This window comes from Dermacentor andersoni, chromosome 1 (assembly GCF_023375885.2).
Source record: "Dermacentor andersoni chromosome 1, qqDerAnde1_hic_scaffold, whole genome shotgun sequence".
Taxonomy (NCBI): Eukaryota; Metazoa; Arthropoda; class Arachnida; order Ixodida; family Ixodidae; genus Dermacentor; species Dermacentor andersoni.
This window is the reverse complement of record NC_092814.1, coordinates 349,505,844-349,525,476: the sequence shown is the minus strand read 5'-3', so window position 1 is coordinate 349,525,476 and position 19,633 is coordinate 349,505,844. Positions and strand designations below refer to the sequence as shown.

Sequence of the window (19,633 nt, the reverse complement as noted above, 5' to 3'; positions counted from 1 at the left end):
ATGCATGACAACGATTGGTGCGAGGAGAAATTCTTCCAGATGGGAAAAGATGTGACGACGAATCCAAATTTACCGTTTGACAACATGGTAAAGGAACTTTAGCGGACCAATTTTCTTAGCACGCTAGGCGTTTGTACACCTTCAGTCAAGTACTGGATAGCATCTTGTACATATAACCAGTGCTTAATTTTAGCAGAAAAAGCCGCATATAGGCGGCCCTCAAAAGCGGCCCTAACCGTGAACTGCACCCTCAAGCAGCCCGCTTGAAGCTCGTGCCTCAAACAACGCATATAGGCAGCCCTGTCAGGAAACGCTCGCCACAGCCTGTCACGATTCCAATACCAAATCAATACCCGCCCTCGCGCCACTTTCACAGTCACTGCCGTCACCGCCGCTATCACCTCGCCTTCCCCTCTCTCCACCCCCTCACATTCATCGCCATGGCCGTGATCTTCCTCGCGTCACCACCGGCTCCACTATCATCCTTCTCCCCCTTTTCCCCGGCTGTGAAGTACACATAGCAGGCGCGATAGGGAAATTAAGCACGATAGAACATTGTGCGAGATAAAAAAATATTCGCCGACGATTATGATACTCCCTAATGCGAAATTTGAGCGCAGCTCTGTACGTGTTTTTATTTCGCGATATATTGGTTATCGCGGACAATCTGTCTCGTGCGGCACGTTGCAAACGGAGCGAAGTCTGGCGCGACTGCCTCGCTAATCGGGAGATACCGAGAGGCAGCGCGTGGCTGACGCGTGGGCGCGATAAGCAGTAGCCGCGGCAGACAGACCTCTGCTTATACAGCGCTTTGGTGAACAGACGACGCGTAGAGTGCCTAAAGCCCCTTTATCTTTTTCAAAACTTGCATCTTTCCGCCACCGCTCACCCCCAGCGTCTCCTCCTCGCCGCCTCCTGTCGCCATGGCCTCCTCCGCTCCCCTGGTAGACGCTCCCGGACCTTCGAAGCGAGCGGTCGCATCGCCCCTCGCTCCGACGACTACGGCTCGCCCGCCACTTCTTGCGCGCGTACGTCTCCGCATTCGACCGCGCTTACGAGCGCAGCCCTTTTCAGGGCTCGCATGACAGGCGGAGGCCCCATCTCATGGGCGACCCTCCGAAGAAACAGCAGAGGAAGAGGCCGACGAAGCAATCTCCTGACTGCACCGATGGCCCGGCGTCCAGACGAGCCCAGCAGCTCCACCCACGTGGCCGGCAGTCACGCTCCGGCAGATCGCCTCCCGCCTTACGTTGGAAGCGGGGGCTGAAAGCTCGCACGCTACGCACGCTCTCGGCGGACTCGGCGAGCTCCGCGCCGTCATGCACGCCTCCTCCAGTGAGCGCGACACCACCCATGCGCGCCCCATCTGCGCTGGATACACCCTTCCGCGCATTTCCTATTGACGCGCTGAAAACTTCTGCCAGCTACCACCACGCTGCGCCGTCCGTTTCAACGGATACTACCGCGGAGGCCCCCACTTCGGCAGCTTCCACCGACGACAGTGCCAGCTGCCCGTCGACAGGCGACACCGACGAGAGTGCCGGCACCTTCTACTTGCCAACCGCAAGTATGATTGGCTCCGACGTTACGTCCTCCCGCACGGACGCGGCCGCCTCCCCCGCGAAAAGTCCTATCCGCCCGGAGAGCCCCTTGCTTTCATCGACGGAAGCCTGCTCGTCGCCTCCGCTCAACACCGCACCAGACGAGAGTCCGTGCGCGACTGCGATGTTGCCTCTCGACTATCTCGAGCATGCCGCCGACGGCCCCGCTTCCAACCACAGCCGGCCGAGAACGCCTACCCCAGTTGCGGAAGGATCAGGGCAGCACTTCCTCAGGAAGTCTCCGCTGCCGCCCGCGACCGCTAAGGACTCGCAAGCCTGCCAGCCCGCAGCGGGAAAGTCGAAAAACGCCGCAAGAAGACGACGCCGATTCCGACGGTTCGTCGACTTTGAGGCGCATTCCCCACCCGTTGACGGCGGCGTTACTCACGATACCGCCGTCACTATCCTCTACCGGCCCATCGAGCGCAGAGCCACGTTCCTGGCTCTCTCGCGAGACAGTGTCGCCGCTCAGCTATCCGCCGTGCCGGGCGTGAGGCGTGTGCGTGTCAACTTCCGTCGCAACGTGGTGGCTGTGGACGTGACACGCGGTGCCGACTCGGCGCCCCTTCTCGAGGTGTGCGTCATTGGTAACGTGGCGGTACGCTCGAAGGCACTCCACAGCAACTCCTGTGTGGGTATCATCTATGGGGTCGACCCTTCTTTCGACGCCCGCACAGTGAGCGAACACCTGGAGGCACCCGTCGCGGTGCTGTCGTGCTCGCGGAGTGGCGCAAGCGTCACCGTCACTTTCGTCGGGAGCGTCGTGCCTCCGAGCGTGCGACTTTTCAAGCAGCTACGCGCCGTTCGTGCCCGTCTGCCACGGCCACTTCAGTGCGACCGCTGCGGCGTTTTCGGCCATGCCGGCGCCACCTGTTTCCGCGACGCCCGCTGCCTCCGCTGCGGTGACTCGCATCCTACAGGAGACTGCCCCGCTGAGAAGCCACGCTGCCTAAGTTGCGGTGGTCGACACCTTTCAACAGAGCCGAGCTGTCCCGAGTGGCAGCGCGAGAGGAAGGCGGCCGTGTTGTTGTCTTCGTCTGAGCGGCCCCTCTCGAGGAAAAAAGCGCTTGAGCTGGCCGGCACTACATCGTGCGAGCCGCATACAGCCGCTCCGCCGACGTCTGCTCGCTCGCCGCAGGGTCGATCCTACAGTGACGTCCTTCGTGGCCGCGACACGCAGACGGCCGCCCCTGAGCCATTGCGCGGCAAACAAACCGCTCCGAGCAGCGACCCCAGGGACGCGCTCATAGCCGCTCTCGCGGCTGCACTCCGTGCCCTGCTCGTTCAGTGCCCAGCTATCGACGGCAACGTCCGACAGATGTGCGACGCGGCACTCGCCGCGCAGGAAGCTCTGCTTCACCACGACTAGGCGCGTCACCGCGCCTCATAAGCGAATGTAAACAACTTGCCCTCGCGCACTGTTTGGGCAGCCGCCGCTGCGTCTCTTTCACCCTTCTTTCAATTCCCTTTCCCTATTGTGCAGCGCGGTTGAGGTGTCCTCACCTGAGAGACAGTTACTGCGCTGCACTTTACCCCAATTTTTCTTCCCTCCAACAAGAATCTCTCTCTCTCCGCTCCCCCATTTGCCAATCCGTGTCACGTGGAAGCACGCGTTGCGCTTTTGTGCATTTTTTCTTTCCAGCGCTCTCCGATCACAATTTTCGGACCAGTGCGACGAAAGTGCTGTACGTGCAATCGGATTAAAAAATTATGGGGTTTTACGTGCCAAAACCACTTTCTGATTATGAGGCACGCCGTAGTGGGGGACTCCGGAAATTTGGTTCACCTGGGGATCTTTAACGTGCACCTAAATCTAAGTACACGGGTGTTTTCGCATTTCGCCCCCATCGAAATGCGGCCCCCGTGGCGCGGATTCGATCCCGCGACCTCGTGCTCAGCAGCCGAACACCATAGCCACTGAGCAACCACGGCGGGTCGCAATCGGATTGATCGAGTGCGTTAGCGAGCCAGATCAAATGTGCTAGGAACAACTTCATTGTGATGCCGTGCTGCTGCGCCTTCGGTTGCCGCAACTGACATCATCATCATCAGCCTATTTTTATGCACACTGCAGGACGAAGGCCTTTCCCCACGATCTCCAATTAACCCTGTGCTGCCGCGCAACTGGACGAGGCACTTTGCATGTACTCGGGGGCTTCTTTCACGCTCGGAAAAAAACCTCTTAGGTAGCACCTGTTGAGCAACAGACAGCTGTATCGGGAGTTTTACATGTCGCTCTACAATTTTGTCATTGACACTTTTCATCTAATTATAATATTTGAGAAGTTCATTAATGAATCAGGATTAATTATCGAAATAAATGGAATGAAAAAAATAATTTAAGTATCTCCAAGCGATGACAAACATTACCTTGGTTCTGTCCAGCTACATGGCATCTACGTGGCTACGCGTATCAATATGCCACAAGACAAACGCTTGAATTAAGGATGAGATATGCCTACGCCGGTATCGGCGATATTGCTTTCGCCGCAATCGTTCAAAAGGCCGGTTTCTGGGGTTCAAGTTCCCGAACTAGAACTTGGGCAATTAGCGACACCACACAAAGCTCCGAACTATGCTCGGCTGTTAACGTGCACGCACGAACAGCGAACAGGCGTGTTTACCTTTCGTCTTTTATGAAAATGTGGAACCTATACGACGGAAAAAAAAAAAAAACGAAAGAGGTGAGTGGTCAGCAGTGGAACACCGTGATCGTTGCACAGCCACACTGCACAAGAAATCTGATTTTAACACGCCAACATCAATTCATATATGCAGGACACGCAACTGCTGCCGGTGGGACATACATGAAAAAAAAAAAAAGGAAAAATGTGTCTAGTTCATATGGCAATTATTCATACATGGTCATTGCAAATTTGGAGGACTATTTGTAGATACATAAACCAACTTAAATAACCGTATCATGTGTACCCGTTTGGGGTGTTGTAGACATCATCCACGCGGCGGTCCTGGGTTCAAGTATTGTTGTGCTATGTTCTGTGAACTAGCACGGTGTGGATGTACAAATTGTCATGCACTCGCCATGGCGCAAATGTGCTTTGCAAAAAAAAAAAGAAAAAGAAGCATTTGTTACATAAATCTTTTTAAAGAGCCCGCTCACACTACGGGCCGCGTATATTTGTGCCGCATAGCAAGGGTCGTTATATTTAACTGTAGTGCCACATAAAAAATCTCGCATTCAGACGGCAGGCCCCTTTGTAGCAGCGATTGTTAAAGTTTAGTACCGCATAAGAAAAGCCCGGCAAAGCACACGGGCCGCATAATTGCTGGCCGCGTACCTAGGGCCCCGTTACACTATGAGCCGCATACATTTAGGCCGCATAGCAAGCGTACTTTTGCTAGGAACTTTTCTCCTGGATAGACGACGCTGTCTTAAGCCAGATTTGACCGAAATTATCCTGTTAGATGACATGAATGCCCAAACACAGGATTTAGACGGTTATACCGACAAGAACGGGAAGTTAATGCTAGATATCTGTGAGCAACGTAACAATGTTAGCGTGAGTACGCGGCCTAAATATGATGGCCAGACCACATGGGAAGCCATAAATAGGCAATCGAACATTGATTACTGCCTGATGACAGAAGGAATTTGTAAATTGAGAGAAATGGTCATTGACCATGAAGGGTATACCTTGCATAGGGAGTGACCATAAACGGCATCATTTTGTAAATGGGATATCTAGTTGGGAAAGAGAGCAAGGAGCGAAGAATGGTCAGTTCAGAGTTGAACGGTGAAAAATAACAAATATAGGCACACGAGTCGAGAACAAACTTGGCAAATGACCAAGCAAGGGGTGGGAATATAGTGAGCTTCTAAATGCAATGACGAGAGAAATAAGGAAAGAGAAGCAACGCGTTTACTGGAAAGCAAAAAGGAAACCGAAAGGCTCGTGGAACAGTACGATACGGGAAGCGATCGGCGAACGACAGATAGCATCGCGAGAGCATAGCCAAGCAAAAAAGAAAAAAAAAAACCGAAAAACGAACGGGCAGTTGCCGCAGGATGAAGCAGACAGATGAAAAATATAGCGCGAGACAAACATCTATGGTTCAAATACTGCTTCAAGCAAAGATTGAAGGCGAAAGTGAACTTTGGTTGTGAGAAATGCGTTAGAAAAAGAAGGCTGCACCTAATATTCTGGAACCATATTAACTAGGTAGGAAGTCAGGAACAGTGAAACTCCATGTATGTGGTAAATAAATGAACTTGAACTTGGAACTGTACAACATATCCTAGACGAAGGTGGAAACAAACTGAAAGGAGACGTGGCATTAATTATATACGAAAAGAAACAGCGGATTCATTTCAAAGCAATGACGAGGTGATTTTTGAAGAAAAATAAACAGCATGAACGAGAACCAGATGCAAAAGGAGCTGGTGCTGAGAAATTTCAACTGGAAGAAAGCCGAAGAGAAAATTCCTAAGCGCACAGCCACATGGTTAGAGGAGGTTTCCATTAGGCTGATTAATGAACTACAACTAAAAAGTAAAGAAGCTCTGTTGAAAGCACTAGGAAAATACTTACAGGATAGGTAAATACGAGAAAGTTGGCTACAAAATAGAAAGAACTTAATTTATAAAGGTAAGGGGGAAAAAGATACAACTCACTCATATAGACCGTTGACCATTACATCGGTGATACACAGGTTAGCAACGTAGGTGATTCAATTGAAACTGCAAGCATGGGCAGAACGTAATGGCATATTGGGAGAACTTCAGGATGGCTTCAGAATCGGTAGGTGTCTGGATGATACCTTATTTGTTCTTGCTTAGTGTATCGAAATATCCAGAGAAGTAAGGGGACCGTTATATGTGGCCTTTTTAGACAATAACTGAGCGCATGACAATGTGGACCGCAACATTTTGTGACATATATTGAAATGGGAAGGCTAAGGCAACGACTGTATACAGCTTTTGAGAGAGATTTACCCCCAAAATACCGTTTGCGTTGAATGGGAAGGGATGAAGAGCAAGGAGAAAGTTGATATCACCAAGGTACTGAGACATGGGTGCCCTTTATATCCACTTATGTTTAAGATGCACATGGCAAGGATGGAAAGGGCACTAGAAGAAATCAATATCATGTTTAATCTATCTTACAAACAGGCGGGCACGATAGTGGAGCAACATCGTCCAGGTTTGTCTTTTGCAGACGACATTGTGTTGCTTTCTAACAGACAAATTAATATTCAGCGTCTGGCTAATACCTGTGGACACCAAGGTGAGAATTTCGGATTGAAATTTAGAGCCAATAAATCAGGTTTTATGGTTTTCAATGAAAACAGTGAACAGACAGTGTCAATAATGGGCCAGGAGATGCTTCGGGTAAAAGTGTACAAATACTTTGGTGCATGGATAAACGAAGGCAGTAGATATATGGAAACACAGGAAAAAGAATAATAGCAAAGGGGAAGATAAATAAGGCCATAATTAAAGACAAAGCGCAGTGGGGATGAAATAGGTACGAGATGCTCCGGTGTATGTGGAAAGGTGTAATGGTTCTGGGACTTACGATTGGGAATGCGGTTGCTTGCTTGAAATCAGAGGTACAATCAGGACTCGATGGTAACCAAAGGTCAGTGGGACGCCTCGGATTGGACGCTCAAGGGCAGACTACAAATGAAGCTGTACACGGCGATATGGGCTAGACAAATTTTGAAGTGAGGGACTCGTAGTAAAATTGATTTCGAGGAAGGACATTAATATGAAAGTAAATGGGTTGCGAGAATGTTCAAGTATTTGTACAGGAAAAATATTGAATCACAGTGGCGGATAAGAACTAGGAAGCTTACCAGCAAGTATGCCACTGGTATAGTAAGCAACATGGCAAAAAAGAGCGTCAAACAAGAAGTCAGAGAGGCTGAGACAATCTCCTGAGTGGCGGCAACTTAAAAGTAATCTGCCATGAGTAACTACGTAAGAGGTAAAAACGAAATCAGGAAACAAACAATTTATGATAACTCAAAGAGAAGCTCATTACTTTTCGAAGCGAGATCAGGATGCCTTAGAACGCGTACTTATAAAGCGAGATATTAGAAGGAAGAAGTATGGGGTTGCTGCGGTAAAGCTAGGGATACGATGGAACATGTTTTATTAGAATGTTAAGATATCTACCCAGCTGCCAGTTCAGGCTCCCCGTCGCCTCCTTGAAGCATTGGGTTCAGGGCTAGCAGGGGGAAAGTAAACATGTCCGCAACAGATATTAGTAAAAGGCGATTGGAGGTTTGGTGGCAGAAAAATAGGGAGGACACAAACAGGGAGGCGTACAAACGCAAGGTTCCCAATAGTGGTTCAAAATGGTTGATGCCGGGAATTCTTTTTGTGCTTTTAAAGAAAAAAAAAGAAGATAGGCAAGGCACTAGGTAACATAACAAGAACTCTGTGGCGCCACTCCACCGCCCCGTTTCAAAGGGTACACTCATAGCATGCATTCATTTTACTCAGGCTGTGCACTTTTACCGATTGCGTGCGTCGACAGGAGGCGTAAATGAAGCTTGCTGCCAATCTCTGTACACGTTTGAGTTTGTTGATTTCGTATTGCTGGTGAGGATCTTAAATTACGCTGGCGTATTGCAAAGCTGAGCATATGATCGTTTTGTGAGCTTTGAGCTTGGTGCTGCAGCTGATAGCCTCTTTTGGAGAAAGCCAAGCTTGCGTTGGGGCAACTGCACAGACGTTATCTAGATGAGCATTCCAATTTAGTTGGTCTGCAATCGTTACGCCGAGATATTTAATATGGTAGGCCATTTTGAAAAGTCTTTTTTTTTTCTTCACTAAATAGATTTTTTTTTACCATTTATGTATGCCGAAACATTCAGCTACATGTTGCAAAAAAAATTTCAACTATCGTTAGTTCGGAAGTTACAGTGAGTTTTCCAACACGTACCCTCGTATTGTGAAACCGAGAATCAGTACTGTTCGCTTTACATAAATATTATTCTGAACTTTTTTTTTCATTTTATGTTGTCGCCGAGTAGCCACATCAACAAAAGGAGACTCTAGAGCACCTCATGGGGGACCCAGCTATGAAGTTGATGCGTTTTGGGCCTCCGTCTTGTTTCTGACATCTTTCACATGGTTTGAAGATTTGTTTACGTTTTTCTCAAAACAAGATTTTGTTCCACCCCATGTTACGCAAACTTTGATACCTTTCATTAATGAACATTTTTATATGAAATTTTGCCCACTAATTCCTCGCCTAGAGCTGTGTGCAATGAACTAGAAAAAAAATTTATACCCTATTTTTGCATTTACAGCTCATTTTGCAAATAAATTTGGTGCAAATTGGCATTTTTTTCGCCTTTGCTTATTTTTTCGACATTACTTTCTTAATATTTGTCACATTGCATTTATCCTAATTCATTGCACAGGTCCACCACTTAACTACATAAATGCCAAAGCTTTACAAAGTCTATGAAATGATTAGTTGCTTTACACTGCTCGCGCGACTAGCACTTTTACCACATTTTGATAAAGATTACCTACAAAAAAAGATCAAATGAACATTTTCTTTGCTTTAAATAGTTTAATAAGCTAAATAAGACATGCTTTTCCGGAAGCGAAATTTGTTTAAATCCTGGCTTCCGATTTAAAGAATTTCTTTTGTGTGTAGCCTATCACTTTTTGTCTTGAGCTCGGAATTTTCTTGCCATTGATTCCTTTATCTAAAATCAAAGGGAAATTTCCTGCTTGAGGAGGTTATGCAAAGGGATATTCCTCCGTGTGCCTCTTCAAGGAACATTGGACAGCAAGAAGATCACACAGCTTAAGTAATGTACAGGTCAGTGCTAATAATGAGCTAGTATCTTCGTAATTCATTAAGGAAGGAAAACCACAACACAGATATTAAACTTAGCAAATACAGCGTGGGAGCTTTCTGGGAACATTTCCTGCGTGACAGCGGCCTTATTTAATGTGCGTAAATAGGTTACATCATTGACGTCACATTAACATAATCAGCGCCGACATTGGAGCGTTAAACTTTAGAAGGGAACTTTGGCATTCGGCTTTGATGACTGCCATTGTTCTCTGGGAAGAGCTCTTTGAACGGATACTTCCCCAGCATGTATAATCTGCTTCGGTGTTGTCTTTTAGTCTGTCTCTTGATTTACATACCTGCAAACCTGTGGACTTTAAAATTCGTTAGAATCCCGCAGACACAAACGGGACGGGTATAGGGGTGGGTGAAAGCACGCATTTCTTTAATGTTTGCCCTACAAGTATACACGTTTTGTGGTATACATGTGCACTTTAGTAACAATGATATACCGTTATACGTGCAGCAGACAAGCAGCAGCAAGCCTTTTTTTTTTTTTTGAACAACAAAGAGTAGCAAGCAACACATAGCTTTTAGATCACAATGACTTTTTCATCGAGTTCGAAGCAGCATCACTGCACCGCTTATGGCTGGGAGTGGCGTTTGTAAACACGAACCCCCTACCGTTCTAAAATAGACGATCGCTCGACGTTACACTCCTGTAAGTGCGAGGAAATAATTGAGTAATCGCTGCGCCCACGGCGCAGTGGCCAACGCTTCTCTGTCTCCGGAAAACTTGAAATCGGCTAAACTCGAGACCATTTTCCGAGTCAGAAATAGTCGGACTAAAGCCACATCCGCCGCTGGCGGAATAAAGAAAAGGAAAAAGAAAAAAAAATCGCGCATTAGTGCCGCTCTTGAAGAGCACCGGCCTGAGTGACCGTTTTTAAACCTCTGCAACTTCCCGCGTTCACGCAGGGCTCACTCTTTCCCTCTTTCTGCTCCCGCTTTCCCTCACCCTCAGCGTAGGGTAGCAAAGCGGAAGTTGACATTCATGTCTTTACTCTCCGTGATTTCCCTCTCTCGCTCTCTGCCTCTCTCTCTCTCTTGCTGTTGCCAATTTGACCTACTTCAGGAAGCTGTCTTAATAAACTTTTACCCTATGGCATGTGACAACTTGTTCTGCCACAAGAACGCAACGCAGGTAAACTCACAATTTATTTTTTGTAAGCATATTTTGCAATCCTGCGACGCCCCAACACGGTTAAAGTTTTTCGAGAAAAAAAAATTATTTTTCGTAGAACTTGGTGCAAGATTCGCAAAATTATAAAACAATCCGGAATTTGCAAACTTAACGAAAAATTCGGATTAGTTGGCATGTAGTATAGGCTTTAAAGACACACTAAGTTGATCTTTCGTTTAAAGACACAGTGCATAAAAAGTGTGACTGTTTATATTCACCTCATGGGGGGGTCTTAACATTTCTAGGCTTGGGGGGGGGGGGGGGGGCAAGCGTGCTGAGTTGCTCGTATACCTTTTCTACATCCTTGAACGTCACGAGCGGTAAGTTTCTGTCGCAATCTCTAGCTATGCTTTCATAATTGTGCTGTGTGGTTGAAAATTTAAAATTTTTGCACGAAGCATGCTCACACCCCGTATATTAGCGTGCGCTGTTCGTTTTCAAGGCGCCGTACATATAGGGTGTCCCAGCTAACCTTGGCCAAGCAGTTCAACGAAAAACAAAAGCGGTAAAAGAAAACAAGAAAGTGCAGTATACAATTATAATATCTGCGGTGGTTGGCCGTCAGAGGTCTGACGACCGAACACCATAGCTAGGTCTTAATATCGTTTCTTGCGCCGTGTTTTTTCAATTTTTTTTCCTTGAACAGCTCGATAGCTCTTTAAACAACTTGTATGCAGTGCTGACGCTCGGCGAAGGCTGCAAACGGAGCAATGGCGCCCGTACTTGATGCATATAAAGGCGAGGTCTCTGCCCCCGTATTGTAAGGAAGGATCGCAGAATGTCTCGCCTGCAGACTAACCTTGGAAGGTAACGTGTACGAGCGCAGTTTATCCCTCGTGTTGTCCAAATTTCACCTCATTTATATTTTTCGATGTGCGCTGAACGTTTCTGTGCTTAAATACATGTTTCTTTCGCACTCTATGTTCCCATGGAAGCGTAAAGGACAATCAGTAGTCGTGTTTGCATATGTGCTATACAGCAGAGTGTCGCATTACTTTGCCAGCGCATCGCGTTATACAAACGGAGATAATGCGCTATACCAGGTGTAGATCAAAGAAAGGCGTCACTCTTATTGGTGAGGTCATGGCGAGCAGCTGGCATCCCACGTAAAGGTAAACAGGATGAATGTGAGACGGGGGGAATCCAAAATCCTGGACATGTGGCGGGTTAAGGAATCTGCCATCAGTGTCTCGGCCGGCCCTGCGCCTTCTGATCGACAGCTGGCTAGCAGCTGTTCGCCAGTGCATGGCCCACCATTGAAGCTGGCGCGCCTAGCAGTTCGGCGCGTTTTGCAGGCGCCGACTGCCTGACAGCTTTCATTATGCAACGAAACGAAGGTGGCGGAGTACCGATCGCACATACGGTAGCTGCTATGTGGAAAGCATCTGTTTCGGCAATCGGTTGAAACTGGATTGAGGCTACGTGATGAATTACATAACCTTATAGCAGCGCTTCTGAACATTTGAGCCACTGCAACACGGTTTTTTCCCCCCAACGTTCAGGACTCTCACAGCGCTGGCTTCAGTGTTTGCCGCACTTCTCTGTGCAGCAGCGTATGCTTTTGAGCCTATTACATTTGGCAGAAACCGTGCGGCCTGATTCTCGACTTCCTCACGCGCGCGGATCCGAAAAGGCGGCGAACAGGAGCCGCCTCAAGGAGGTGGGGCGGCGACAGAGTTGCCATCGGAGGCACGTGAGGTCACCACCGGGCGGGCGCCTCCTTCCACGAGAAAATCGACCGTTGGTGTGAACAGCATGGGGCGGCGGCGAAGCAAGAGGAAGAGACCGGCCGAGTCCGTGAGTCGCCGCTTCGCGTCCGCCGTAACGTTGCACCGTCGCGCGCTGTGCACCCGGAAACGTGGCGACATGGGGGAGGACCCAAGGATGTTGCTCACTCCTACAGTGCATAGAAATCGCTAGAGTGCGTGATACGTAAAAAAAAAAATATTACTTACAAAGACACTCTTGCTTTTTACGCGACCACGCTTGCTATAAAGATGTCAAGCATCACTGCTCAGTGGTCGTCAGTGGTTGCTTGATAGGAAATTCCTCTCTCCAGTTCACCGTACTTGGCTAATATGAGCGAAAGACCGTGACAGAAATGTGCACTCAAACGAAAGATGCCACACTGAAGTTTTGTTGTTGACGATCGAAACTCACCGTAAGCACCAATCCAGTTCGTGCACTCAAGCTCCGCAGACCTGTCAAGAGCGGGCCTGTAGGTATGCTTATGGCACATTGAGGTCCCGTGTACGTATACTTGAAACACATCGCAATCTGACCTGAGCGACTAGCACGGGCGTTGAAGTTTACTCCAACATGCTTGCGTCCGTCAAGGTATTACACTGCGCTGCAGTCTGACCTTACAACACAGGACATCAGGCACTTTTGCAGTAAATATATACTTATATACGACGTAGTTCCTTCTTGTATTTTTTTAAGTCTTGATCTCATGTTTCAAAATCTTTACTAATATGACAGAAACAAAATAGTAAAACGTGGTTTTTTATAATCGCGGGAAATTTTACTTGAAAAGGGCGGAAAGGACAGAGGAGCGTCACTTCCCCCAACTGTTTAATGCGAGACAGATGGACACCGTTCCGTTTCTATGTATATGTATACAACGCACGTGCCACATCACATATGTTATTGACGCCACGACAGTTTCTCTCACAGACATCTCTCAGATAAACGCAATTTCCGAAGGAAGTTTACATACGCACGCCCTGTTGTTCGCTAATAAATAAATAAATAAATAAATAAATAAATAAATAAATAAATAAATAAATAAATAAATAAATCTATGTGCACACGAGCTCTTTGGTTCTTTTTTCCGCCCAGTGTTCCAACATTGGAAAAACAAAGCTTACGCAAATGCAATGAAATGTGAGGTGTGCGTCTCCTTTTTTTTTCTTTCTAATTGTTCGATGCTTCCTTAGCGGTTTATACACCGGCCTGCTTGCCGTACGCAGGACTATTCCACAGCGGAGAAGAATCTTTGCGGTGCCTTAGAGAGCCTGACCAGCTGGCATAACAGAAAGTTCTATTGAATAACCCCGCAATGTGTACTATACTCATTAGAGCATGCCTGTTTAAGAGGCAACCTTACTTCCGGCCTAACTGGGACTTCCCTATTAAAGTACATTTGAAACACAGAAATTATCTCGTTGAACTTTGTTGCACTAAAGCGAAAAAGCCCCATTCTACCTATACGGCGGGGAGCAGAATTTTGACATAAGTGCTCAATTTTTCTTTTTTAGAGATAGTGCCGGAAATTGTTCATTTAAGAAGCACAAAGTTTACAAATCCATAAATTCGCACCAAAAACAAATATAGCAGTCCTGTAAACTGCAAATGCTAAAAAAAAAAAAAACTGAGACAAATGTATTACATGAGCTTACAGGTCACGTAAAATTGTCGCAGCGTTTAAAGGGTTTCTCAAAACCCCAACTTACATTTGATTCCGTCCGAGTGTTTATTGACGCGAAAGCACCAAATGGCCGATTCAGTGATAAAGCCGGTGTCTGTCGTCTGGACAAGCGAAGGACGGCGCCTAAATTCCCATTGGCTGCGACGCCACTTCACGAGCGCGCCTCGACGGAGCAGAGCGGGTTAAAGGGAACACCTGCTGCCGCGAAAGCGCGCTAGGTGTCGCGTGAGGGGAGAGCGCATGGCCGCGACGCCACGTCATCCTCGCTTTCGCAAGCCTGCGTTATCCGCGCGTTCTTTGTCCGCACGAGCCCTTGCCTGCGTTCTAACTGCGCCTTGGTCTATCAAAACGCCCCAATCGTTGGTCAAGCGTCTCAACGCGCTCTCCCGCCCGCGAGGAGTTATCTCGAAGGACGGCTCAGCGGCGTTCAGTTGGACATCAGTGCTTCCGCATTCACTGTTCACAAGTGCTTACGCGTCCTCGGATTTTTTTTACAGGGTACTCAAAAAGGGAGTTCGAACACGGTGCGGAGGTTTCACCATTCGTACTGTCATAATCGGACCCGTACGTGAACCCTGGCGATGCGTTTGGCTGATGGGCACTTCTTCATTGGATATGAAACGATAGAGGTGCGCCTGACTGACGGGCGGTTCTTCTTCGCTACAATTCGTATCCTTCATAGCTACAAGAGTAAGGGGGCCTATGGCGGTGTTCCGATTCGCCCGCTCCGCTCGGTAGAGGCGCGCTCGGGACGTCGCGTCGCAGCCAATGTGAATTTAGACGCCGTTTCGCTGCTACAGACGGCGCCGGCAAAGGTGGCAGGCAAAGAGTGCGAGACAGTGGAGAAGAGTTCACGTGACTTTTTTTGTTTTTGCGACCTGGTTATGAAGTCTTATGATTCGAAATCACTTGATGGCAAAGAGTACGAGCCAGTCGGGAACCGTTCTTGGGAAAAATAAGTATTTTTAATTCTCGTACTTCGCGCGAGAATGGGGCCCAACTAGTATTCATGATTATGTCACGCTTTTCTAGTAGCTAGACGATTTTCACCATTAGGCAAATTTGTGTTGCGACAGACCTCGTCAAACGCAAGAGACCTGATCTTGCAGGTGCCGAGCCAAAGCGATTTCTCCAAACCCACGTATAGAGAGGAGCTCCTGAAGTAAAGCTTTCTCTTAAAAGGCTTCTCACCAGGCCACATAGCAAATTTTGGTTTTACGCTGGAAGTTGCTACGAACTCTCTAAGGAGTCTTATACCGTAATAATATTTTTTTTTCAAATTAATTCATTAATAACAGAGCTGGCGATATCTGAAGTGCCACGAGCACATGCTTTCATGAGGTGAGCGACACCACCAACATAGACACTCTCTCCGCTTTCCCAAACTAGCCGCCGCAAGCGAAATTCCTTCCCTGCGTTCTCCCATACCGAAGCCGAAGGATCACATGACGAATGAGTCACGGGCCTCCCCCCCCCCCCCCCCCGCTCCTCTTTTTTTCTCTCTCTCCTGCTCTTTTAGTGAGTGGCGCACTACCGGTGACGATCTCGCGCGCGAGCTGTTGCTTCTGTCTCGCTTAGCGCAGCGGGCGATTTTGCGCGCTCTGCACGAGAACGCCTGATTAGCTTTATCAGTCAGCGTCCCAACCGCGAGCACGGAGCCATGTGCGAGAGAATGACAGAGCATGATCGCTGCGCCGGGACACGGTAGAAAATGACAGTTTCGTTCTCTGCGCGCGCGACTGGACGACGTGGCAACAAGCAGACGAAACGTAACCATGTGTCTCTTGCTGTAAGCGGTACGAAGTAAAAAAACAAACAAACAAGAAAACACGCAGACATTCGGTATGCATGTTTTATTATTTCTCTACACTTCAATTCATCTATTGAAGCAACAGATTAAACAAATAACTAATGGTCCTTTAAGGATTGCGGGCTGCACGCGATCTATAGGCAACACTCATTGTGTATGATGCCTGCGCGCTATATGTAATTATATAACTATATATATATTATATATAATTATATAATTATATGTAACTATATGTAATTAAATGAAATTGCCGATATTTACGCGCAAGAACCCCGATATGATTATGAGGTGCACGCCGTTGTGCGGGATGGCGGAAGAATCTTGTCCACTTCGGGTCCTTTCATGTGCATCTATATCTAAGTGCACAAGCGATTTTTGCCCGCCGTGGTTGCTCAGTGGCTATGGTGTTGGGCTGCTCAGCACGAGGTCGCGGGATCGAATCCCGGCCACGGCGGCCGCATTTCGATGGGGGCGAAATGCGAAAACACCCGTGTACTTAGATTTGGGTGCACGTTGAAGAACCGCAGATGGTCGAAATTTCCGGAGTCCTCCACTACGGCGTTCCTCATGATCAGAAAGTGTTTTTGGCACGTAAAGTCCCATAATTTTTTAACGAGCGATGTTTTACATTTCGCCTGCCCCATCGGAATGCGGCCACATGCAATGCACGAGCATGTCATATTAAAGGCCGAGAAGAACAGTCGTGTTAGTGCTCCGTTAACGATGTGTACTTCAACCGTCTTCTGCTCGCTTGTGTGCTTAGATTTAGGTGTGTTCTGAAGTTCAGTTGGTCAAAACTAATCCGCAGGGGCCCTCTCCCGCTACGGTCTCTTGCATAATCAATAGTTATGTCATCTTGGACGAAAAATAAAGAAACGAACAGTACGTCTCCTCGCTTTGTGGATGCAGATGATATACAAACAGGATGCCGACCTCGTTTGCACCTGCCCAGCGACGGTGGTGAACTCTAGGACTAGTGTCGCTGTAATAGATTCGTTGTTGTTTGCGTAACATTTGTGCCATTTCTTTATGCAAGTTCGCTATGCCAGAGAATGGGAGCAGCCAGTGCTGCCTATGGACGCCAATATCCGACAACAAAAACAACACATCTGTCGCAGGTTTAGGCTAGTTGGCAACAACGACCGTTTGCTAAATAAATAAATGAATAAAAAAAAAATAAATCAGTCTGGCTTGGATCCAGCATTTCACTATTCCTTCTGTATAGTGCGGCGACAGTATATACGCCCAGCAGAAGGACTAAACTACTTGCTCCTCGATCGGCACCGCCTAACTATACCCCGCTTCTTTATTGCAGCTTGCAAATGCGGCGTCTGCCGAACCGGCTGCAGTCAGTCCGCGGGCAGTGTTGGCAATGGCTGTGGCATGCTTGGCAATGGTGCTGGTGATCACCGCGCTGGTGGCCTACATTCGATCGACGCTTCATCCGTGGCACCAGGAGAGGGACGACGGCATGTGTCGAAACCCCCAGTGCCGTGGCTATGCGCAACTCTTTTTGGTGAACGTCAATTGGACGGTGAATCCGTGCAGCGACTTCGAGGCGTACGTCTGCTCCAAGTGGAAGCCATCGAGTGACCCTTATGCATACGGCTCGGCCCTGGCCACGTACGCTATCCAGGAGTGGTTTAACGTCTTCCACACAATGATCGTCGAAGGCCCCAAACATTTTGCTGCCGCAAGGAAGGCGCAGGCAATGTTCGAGGCTTGTCTTACCAACAGCAGCGCTAACGGGTCTTCGGCGGCGTTGTTGAGGCAGTTCATGCTCGACAGAAAGATACCGTGGCCGGACGAGCCACTCCCTAACGCCAGTCCACTGGGGGTCCTTGTGGACCTTGCGTACAACTGGCGACTCGATCTCTGGTTTCAGCTGAAAGCGCGGAGGACGCCTCAAAAAGCGCCGCATATTTTGATAATCGCATTGGGTAACTTTGCTCCGCTGTGGGGCGCCTATAAAGAAACGGCAATCAGAGCGGAGGGCATCGTCTCCTACTGGAATCGGTTCCACGACGCTTTCGCGGTGCACCAGCCCCGACGCAGTGAGGAAGAAATTGGGAGAATCGAGAATGTCGAGCAGAACGTGCTTGCCGAGCTTCTGCAAGTTTTTGATAGAGATGTAGCCGCACCTTGTGAGTTCTTGCTAAAAGACATAGCCAATATTACGACTAATCTGTCGTCACAGCAATGGATAGAAGAGCTAAACACGAACGCACGGGTGCAAGGTGGCTACGGTCTGTCAGATCGCATCGTTGCAAGCGACGTGGCCCTCCTAGAGGCTGTGGGCAGGCTATTTTCCAAGTTCGACAGGCGTTCTCTGTTACTGCACATTTCCTGGTTTTTCATTCAAGCCTTTGCTCCGCTTGAAGACCGCAGCCTTCTGCCCATAAGCACGGACGGTACTTGGTATTCCTTGGTGAGGCGCCGCAGGCTGTGCTCCACACGAGTTGAAATGTCGTACAAGCTGCTCATCAGATCACTCGTGGCTCTTACAATTTTTACGGCGCAGTCTAGAAAGGCAATCAGTGGCTATCTTGGCCTCGTGACGCAGCTGGCGCGGAACAAAATGTCCGTCCTTCCGTGGTTCGCTGATGAATCGTTCACGCGCGCCGCATCGTCAAAGCTTCAGAGCAGCACAGTCGCCCTCTGGCCACCCAAAGACTTATTAACCGACGAAGGCCTGACCGCCATGTACGCCAATTTCTCGTCCAACGAGGTCTCCGTGGTCGAGCACTGGGTGAATGGCATGAAAGCCAAACGTGCCCTGCGAGAGCAACCAAGATACGAAGAGGTCCAGGATTACCCGCTAAGCTTTATGCAGCCGCTGTTTCGGTATGACTATATCATGAACAGAGTGCTCATATCGGCGGCAGCTCTGCGCATGCCTGCGTACTCGGGGCAAGGCACAAAAGCAATGCTTTATGGCGGGCTGGGTTTCTCGTACGCTTTACAGCTGGTGAAAGCTTTAGACCCAGGAGGTCTCAGAGTGGACGCTGACGGAAATGTGCACTCGTGGGCTCCGAAGGAGTGGAGTGAAGCGATCGCCAACAGGTCGACCTTGTGCCACGGGTCGTCTTCAGGCAAGAGTCTCTTTCCGGAAGTTCCGGCGCTAGAAGTGGCACACGCCGCTTACGAGATGGCGCCTGGTGATACGCCGCATCCCGGCCGCGTAACGATGGCGTTTAACGAGGACCAAGTTTTCTTCATCACTGTCTGCCTCAGTCTCTGCAACCTGTCGCCAACCTTCGGCTCGATAAGGGGTGACTGCAACAAGGCCGTCGCGAACTTCGCGAACTTCGCCCGGGCCTTCAAATGTGCTCCCCGGGATCCAATGAACCCGGAGACAAGATGCTCTTTTTTCAACTAGCCATCGGCACTGTGTCACTATTTGGCACTTTTTCTTGCATTTGCGAACAGTCTTCGAGTGTTCGTGGCGCTAACTATTTCGATATTATTTATGCTTACTGATCGGATTTTGTCTATGGAATCGATGACATGGGATACAATAAATTTACGCACGTAATAAAATGATAAATCGCAAGGTATATAAGAAGCTTGAGGGGGGGGGGGGGGGCAAAATGTATATAAGCATGCCTAAAGGCGTAATTTAGGCATACTTTGCATACTTTCTGTAAGTAACGACGGATTATGCATGCTGAATGTCGCATGGTTCAAGTGGGTCTGAGTTGTGCTCTGATGACAAATAACCCGCACATATCGCGGGGTAAAAACGTGTCGTTTTCGTTAAAATCTACT

General features: G+C 48.5%; 1 protein-coding gene across 1 annotated transcript; it reads left to right on the top strand.

The window, feature by feature from the left end:
• Positions 1–17,237: 17,237 nt before the first annotated feature.
• On the top strand, positions 17,238–19,244 carry LOC126516574 (neprilysin-like). Its single transcript, XM_050166698.1, has one exon. It carries the CDS (start codon positions 17,238–17,240, stop codon positions 19,242–19,244), a length of 2,007 nt encoding a protein of 668 aa, XP_050022655.1.
• Positions 19,245–19,633: the final 389 nt, after the last annotated feature.